Below are 7,457 nucleotides of genomic sequence, written 5' to 3'. Positions count from 1 at the left end.
AGTACTAGTACAAAATGGAAATGATGACTTTAATTAAATGTTTTATGTCAACAGATTTCACATAACTGTATTAGGTTAGTTGAGAGCCATAATATTAACTTTAAATAAAAAACAATAGGTTCAATTTAATATTATTGCTTCCAACTAACCTCATACAGTTATGTGAAGTTTGTTGACATAATACATTTAATAAAAGTTGACGTGTCAGTTTTTTCAGTGTAGTAGTAAAAATAGGTAGCAATCCAAGTTGACAATCTGAAAAGTAATATTTTAGTTCAGAATCAAGTTTATTGCAAGTTACATTTACAGAGACAAGGAATTTGATCGGGTATCTGGTGGTGCGAACATAAACAATCTAAGAAAATAAGTTGCAAAAGTAGGTCAAGAATATAAAGATAATAAAAATAAGTATTTTTAAGAAACAATTTTTTGCATTAAAAAGAAAATGCTAAGGACGGGTATCTACACCAAATTTAAATTTAAATAAACAAAGAACCTTAAAAAAACAACAATTTAGGACAATGAAAATTCATCTGTGGTATCTAAAGTATGGTAAAGCAAATTCACATATTAAAAAGTCAGTTTGTACTTGCTTACTTAAAATGAATTCATGTAAACAGATGCAACTACTTTCCAGTGAGGTGCCGCTAACAGTTATCTAAAATTGTTTATAAATCATTTTCTTGAATTATCATGAAAGCTCTACTTTGTTTTGTGAGGCATTTGTTTTGCTGTTGCACAATGGTGAAAACAACTCGTTGTGACATCACTGATTGGGGTGTGGCCAAAAATACAAATGCCTGAAAGATTAAAGCTGTAGATAGAGCAGGGGATTTCCGTCCTGTGTTATTTAAGAAGTCGCTTTTCAAATCCTTGCTATCATCTCACCCTTGCTGGCTCTAGCTATTCTGTTTCCAACTTTAAGTTGAACTCACACACACAACACTAAACAGTCACAGACAGACTGCCAATCAGCCAATGAAATGTTAACTGAGAGTGAGATTAGTGGATTAACATGTACCAAAGTAGCTTGTCTAAGAAGAGAACGTTACAGAAGCCCCCGAACCAGTCAGCTAATCCACAAGGGACGGGACACATAATACTCACCACTGTGCAGAGTAAAGAGAGTGAACCTTAACGGAGCTACCGGGAAACTACACCTCGTTCCCAAGTAAGTACTGGGATTCCATCAAATCTTTGAATTATTTCTTTGTGTAAATTGTTTTTTAAATCACAACTGCCACTTTCATCTGTTATTGCACAATCCATTGATTTAATTAGAGACACCTGTCTGAGAGAGGGCTTTAGCACATTACAGAAGCTATGGTTATAACAACTCTAGAAAAGAGAACGTAAGATGTTTTAAACAGATCCTTCTTCTCTGTAATGAACCTGTGTATCAGGATTTGTTTTGCAGCCATAGTCCTGTGGTCCCACCATGTGAACTCCCTGGTCTGTGAGTGGAGCCTAGGATCTGAGGGCATCATGCTGGATACAGAGGGCCGGTGGTCGGAGGCGTTAGCCAGCAACAACATAAGAGCCATCATCCGCTGGCTACGGAAGCTAACAGCTGAAGGTGCATTAGGAACAACAATGTTTACATTTTGTCCTCTACCTGCAGAAACACTTCATGAGTTGTTTTTCTTTCTGTATTTCATCTCAAATATTATCCTGCTGCAGGTGAGGGTGAGCAGGAGGAAATCCTACAGACCTTCAGCTGCTGGGTACAGAGGACATCAGAGTTTGCTAAGAAGGAGTTATTAACACTATGTAAGATGTTTCTCTATCAGTCATATTTAAATGTTTAAAATTCAAAGTACACTGAGGATTTAAAAAAAACTCTCTTGTGTCTTCCCACAGGTTTCAGCCGTTGCAAGGGCCTGTGGATGTTTCTGGACCGCAGTGCGTTCAGCAGAGTGCACACGCTGCTGCAGAGGCTGAGGAATTTGCTCACCCTGGCCCAGTGGGCAACAAAGCAGCTCGGTTCAGCCCACCTCTGGCATGGTACACTTTTCAATACACACACAGCATACAGCTGGAACAGCATGGTGGTTTGGTTGATATTTTTCACTGTAATTGAATCCCTGACGATCATCTAGAATTTAATAAAATCAAATGTCTTTATTTAGGTGTGGGCGTCCCTTGTGTGGTCTGCAGGGACACATTTGACTCTTCAGAAGTCAGACGTGGCTGCTGGAACCGAGAGCACAGGGCCCTAGAGCAACACATCTGGCTGGGACAGCTGGTACAGTGGTGGGGCATTATGGGACTTCTACCCAAGTATGCTGGTAAAGATATGATCACGCACATTACATTACATTTACGTGATAAAATGTAATCGTTCTTCTAAAGGCTTTTCTGCTGTCTTTGTCAGAGGCTCAAGAGGTGAGGCGTATTTCTCAATTGTGGAAGGACATGGCTCACAGCCAACAGAAAGCTTGTCTCGAGACTCCTGGGTAACTCAGATGATTTGACTTGAAGAAGGCATTGTGAGCTATTGTTATTATTTTATCTCCAGCAAGTTTCTCTCTTTCTTTTTTCCTGATTTTCTATTTCCTATTTGTTTGATTAGACGGAAAGAGGGAGAAATGGCAAGATTTCAATCCTTGATACAGGGTATAGTGACCCAGCTAAACCGACAACATGGATGCATTTGGGTTTCAGAAGACTGCACAGACCAGTGCTATCCTCCTCCTAATCTGCAGGCCCTGCTAAAGCTCGTGTTGGTGCCTCATATCGATAAGATGTCAGTCGAAGCACTTGTATCCTTCCGAATACAGCATCAAGAAAGCCAAATGTACATTTGTTTGTCTTCTATTTATGCCTGTTCTGCTTTATTCTAGACAAATATTCTATACATACAGTGTATTTGATTAAGTTCATATAGTCCTTAACCTACATGTGTCACAGCTCATGTACTTTGTCCTGGATACAGCTAACTTCCTGCAGTGCAAAGACAACCTTCTCCAATCTTTCTGCCATGCCTTTTCTATTCCCTCCTGCTTCTCCCAACAAATCAAGGCCTTCTGGATGCTTGATCATGGACAAATTAAGGTATATAACCATGAAGTTACATTAGAAAAGGTTTCATACAAAAGATGAGTGACTGATCTGATTTTATTTTTATTTTTTAAATGAGGATGTGCAAGCTGATCGGGCCAGTCACTATCCTGTCAATTACATTAGTGTCCTAGTTTTTACACCCGTAATGGTCAGCAGGGGACACAAGTGTACCACTTTAGTAGCTGGTATGATTACTGTTATAACGTTCCACTGTACCATCCATTATGGACAATATTACAGCATACCGCTGTTTTGAAAGAGAAGAGGCTTTCATGGATGATGAGACGTGCCGGTTTATTTATCCTAAACAATAACAGATACACAACTGACATTCTTTTCTTATAAATATTAGGAAAACACATTTTAAATGACAGTCGCTGCTCCTTTATGTCCTTGAACATTCTGTCCAGGCCTCCATGGAGTTACTGCTGAGCCCCCGGGCTGCTGCTCCATGTCTCACATGGCAGCATCGCTGTATCATCCACTGTCTGCTAACCAGGAAGCAGCCTCAGCTGGCGTTAAAGTATCTTCACTGGACTAGCCCTGCAATGGAGAGCGTTGAGGATGTTAAGCTATGTGCAGATGTGCTACTTCAAAACAGGTGCATTATGCTACACTGATGGCTATATCATTACCTATCGTCTTTTTGTGTGTTACTGACAATGTCTCTGCTCCCCAGTTGTATCTCTGAAGCCTGGGCTCTGCTGAAGAGAGGCCACACAGAAAGCGATGAGGTGGTCCTGTACTTCCTCCAGGCCTGCAATGGATTAGGTCTCTGTGCAGAAGCTTTAAAGTGCATCCCTGCAGGATACCATGTAGGTGAATATCAATTATACAGCAAATGCACCGAAGATATTTGGCCTTGAATTACATTTTTTTCCTAACATGTTTTAATTAGGATGAGGGGGACATCGCAAATGGGACTACAGGGTTTCCACTGATAAAGAAAGGTACGCTGATTAAATACATAGAACTTTAAATGGATAGATTTAAGTGTAATACATTTAACAACTTCATCTTTTCCTAATAGATATGTCAGCAGAAAGGCCACCCTGCCCACTATCTGCCAAACTGTATCAGGCTCAGAGCGTAAACACAGTCCTCCCAGCAGAACTGGTACAACTGGTTAGAAAGGCTGTGATGGAAGTGAGAACGCTACATCCCAAGATAAGGTACTGAGCTTGTAGTTGGCATGTGGACATCACAGGTTGAATCACTTTGAAATATGTTTATTTGAATGCAAAACTCCGTGGATTATTTTTCCATGTTCTTTATTCCAGTGAGGTTGCGTGGCCGGAGCATGATGAGAGAAAATCGAACAGCAGAGAGATGTTTCTGTCAACCCAGGCTCTCCGTCATCTCACGCCCAGCCCCTCCCCACTGGACGTGTTAGAAGAAACAGTTCAAACAGCACATACAGATTTAGCAGTAGAGAAACAGCCTGTCTCTAATGTATGCATTGTCGGTGTCCCTAAGATAAATGACCACAACAGTAAATCATTGATTTTGAGAAATAATGATCCTTGCCCTTTACATCTCTTCTTGTCCCAGCAGCAGCCTGAACCACCAGAGAGCATTTCTTCTTCTGAGGATCTGAGCTCTGAGAACATTTCCTCCTTAACCTCAGCATCCTCGTTGCCTCTGTTAAGACGGGACCGTGCTTATGAGTACAAAAGTACTGCGACCCTGCAGAGGATCTCCTCTCTCCTCACCGATGGAGAGAACCAAAGCAGCGAAGAGGAGGAAGAAGAAGAAAGCGGAACATCTTTTCCACATTTCCCTGAGATGACAGCAGATGGCGCCACAGACCCCATTGTTGTGAGCAACTCGAACACAGACGTTGTGGTAGAGCTGGTTCTTTCTGCTGAGGGTAAGCTTTATGAAACATCAACTTGCACAATATTCACATCGAGAGACAGTCATAAGATAAAAAGAAACTTCAACTCTTTTCTCAGAGCTAGAGGATATTCAGACACATGTTTTCTCCAGCGAGACCTCAGGACCTTTAATGGATGAAAACGTTCCTGTAAAAGAAAGGTCAGAGGTCATCTTATCCTGCAATATGCTTATGGTCACACTTGTGAGTCGATTAATACTGAGTTATATGTTTCCTTTGGTCAAGTTGCAGGTTACATCTTCCCCCTGAGCTCTACAGCAATGAGGTCAGCCAATCAGGGCCCTCACTCTGTGAGTGTGTGGTGGAGAGTAACAGCTTCCTCTCACCTAACTATGGTGAGTAGGTTTATCCAGCTGAAGCTACAAAAAGACATCTTGCTAAAGTGTTCTTTACTGAGTGCTCACATCACTGCGTGAACATTTATCCGCAGAGAAAATGGCCTGCACAGGAGAGGACCTAGTTCATGGACACCCAGATGTCTCTGATTTCTGCAGCTCTGCGTTGTCACTCCACCAAGAGGACCAATCAGACTGCACGCTTTCACAGATGTTCAATTTTAGTGAAGCAGACATATCTGACTTTTTCATGGAAAAGGAAGTTCTGGTATGCAATCTTTTTAACTTACTAACTACATACCATAGTTAGATTTGTACAGTAGCTTTTTACAAAACGTGGATCTTTATGTGTAATATTTTTTACTGTATGTGCCCAGAAAACATATGAGCCTGACCATCAAGAGGAAGCAGCTGGATGCTTCAATCAAGACCTCTCCTGGGCTCTGTCTGAAACCACTCAGGACCTTCTGACTGACCTTCACCACAGCCTTCACTCGAGGATTCAGCAGCCACAGGCTCAGGGGATTTAGAGACGGGTCAGCAGGACATCTCCCTCCTCACCCCTGTGTGCAGCTCAATTTTCCCCTCACAGCTTCACATCTCTGGTAGCTCTCTGACCCCCAGCATAACCTGCAACCTCATTACCACCTCTGCTCCTTCTGACACCACCACTGAGTGCTCCCTGGAAGCCCAATTAAAGAGCACCTCAGCCTGGCTTGAACAATGTAGAATGGGCATCTGTTTGAAAGAGGAGCTGGAAAAACATAGAGCCTACACTGGCCTTCTACCTACTACAGCACCAGGAGCAACTTTCACATCAGGTAAAACATTTTCAATGTTTTTTTTATTCAAGAATAAATGCTGGTATTCAGAAACAACCATTTACAACTAGATGGTGTACACTGGTCTGTAAAGATAATTCAATATTTGGCCTCATTTACATTTAGAGCTCCTGAAACACTGCAAATGTTAAATTAACAGGTGTTAATTGAATACCCCAATTCATGTCATTGCTAGCATTGGTCTAAGGATGCATCATTTGTGTTTGTGTTCTGGTGGGATGTAATTATATGTCAGAGGGGCCGCTGTTCACATCAGGGTGCAGAACACAGGTACATGTAGCAGAGGCAGGGGGTCTGCGCTGTGAGGAGCGAGGCTAGTGAGGAAGTGAAGTGTCAGAGATTGGTTCCCTTAACCTTGCTGAAGCAGTCAGTCATCCATATAACAACCCCTTCACCAGCCTCCCCCACACTTTCCATTGGGGGTGTATACCATCTTCCACTGCAGGCAGACCTCCCTCCATCTGCCGGGTTGTGCTCATCACCGCGGGGCCTCAGGGATCCACAGCCTATTGCCCCATGCTGATGCCCCAACCTTGTCACTGTGACAAGGGTCAAAGACATAAGAGTGGAGCAATGTTGCATACAATTAAAAGCATTGTGTCAAATAGGCAGCCTTTGGAATACAAATCATGTCTGATGTTCCCAGCAATGGATCATTATCAGTGGTGAAGTTTCATTAGAAAACAAATGAAGATAATTGTAATGTTTTATTCATGTTTTTGTTTCCGTTTATTCACAGAGGATATGAAGCATTCTTTTGTTCTTGGCCAACCGTACTCCAACAGTCTGTTCAACTTCATGGACTTCACTGCAAAAAAGAAAGGAGACAGCAGCCATGGCAAACAGGTACTGTGCTGTACATGGAGGCTGTGGTGTGTTTATTTTGGGGAGATTTAAGCCAATAGGGGTCACTGTTGTTCCAGTTAAAGAGTCTGACAGCGTCTCTGATTTGGATGATCTCATTTCTGGTGCCTGGGGATTTCGCTCCATCACAACCCAGCAGGTGCCCTCTTTAGTACCCTTCATCCTTCTTTCTCCTGTCCTCAAGCATTAACACCACTGCTTTTAAGATCCCAGCATACAATGATGTCATTTAGTTGAATATGAAGGCTGTATTTGAGGGGATATGAATCAATGGTGTTGTTTCTTGAAGTGCAGAGTTAAAAGAAACATTGAATGTATTTATTTTTTGTCAAAAATAATACTATCTGACGCTGATGTCGTCACCTCTTTATATTGCATAATTATAATGTTGTGCATCAACTCAAACAAGCACTTTAACATCATTGCGCAGATACGACCATGTAATTGCTTTTACTG

The 7,457-nt window shown here is 41.9% G+C and overlaps 1 protein-coding gene across 6 annotated transcripts; it reads left to right on the top strand.

Moving 5' to 3' along the window:
* The first annotated feature begins 874 nt into the window (after positions 1 to 874).
* LOC134881169 (protein ELYS-like) lies at positions 875 to 6,983 on the top strand. 6 transcript variants are annotated; one of them, XM_063908318.1, is made up of 19 exons: positions 876 to 1,171; positions 1,404 to 1,576; positions 1,681 to 1,770; positions 1,861 to 2,004; positions 2,130 to 2,288; positions 2,375 to 2,456; positions 2,573 to 2,762; positions 2,911 to 3,054; positions 3,474 to 3,664; positions 3,743 to 3,878; positions 3,962 to 4,013; positions 4,094 to 4,235; positions 4,344 to 4,515; positions 4,618 to 4,933; positions 5,019 to 5,100; positions 5,186 to 5,295; positions 5,391 to 5,563; positions 5,673 to 6,116; positions 6,877 to 6,983. In XM_063908318.1, exons 2-18 carry the CDS (start codon positions 1,486 to 1,488, stop codon positions 5,823 to 5,825), a joined length of 2,427 nt encoding a protein of 808 aa, XP_063764388.1. In that variant the 5' UTR covers positions 876 to 1,171; positions 1,404 to 1,485; the 3' UTR covers positions 5,826 to 6,116; positions 6,877 to 6,983. The 6 variants fall into 6 exon arrangements, with proteins under 6 accessions (XP_063764385.1, XP_063764388.1, XP_063764387.1 ...); XM_063908317.1 differs by having other exon boundaries at positions 4,615 to 4,933; XM_063908315.1 differs by having other exon boundaries at positions 875 to 1,171; positions 4,344 to 4,933.
* Positions 6,984 to 7,457: the final 474 nt, after the last annotated feature.

This window comes from Eleginops maclovinus, chromosome 19 (assembly GCF_036324505.1).
Source record: "Eleginops maclovinus isolate JMC-PN-2008 ecotype Puerto Natales chromosome 19, JC_Emac_rtc_rv5, whole genome shotgun sequence".
NCBI lineage: Eukaryota > Metazoa > Chordata > Actinopteri > Perciformes > Eleginopidae > Eleginops > Eleginops maclovinus.
Note: the sequence above shows the minus strand (reverse complement) of the source record. Positions and strands in the feature narration are given on the sequence as shown.

Bases quoted from the DNA above. Each gene is read 5' to 3' on its own strand.
- LOC134881169 (XM_063908315.1), top strand. From the start codon at position 1,486: ATGCTGGATACAGAGGGCCGGTGGTCGGAGGCGTTAGCCAGCAACAAC. The intron at 3,879-3,961 runs GTAGGTGAATAT...TGTTTTAATTAG, and splicing joins GCATCCCTGCAGGATACCAT to GATGAGGGGGACATCGCAAA. The intron at 4,014-4,093 runs GTACGCTGATTA...TTTTCCTAATAG, and splicing joins GTTTCCACTGATAAAGAAAG to ATATGTCAGCAGAAAGGCCA.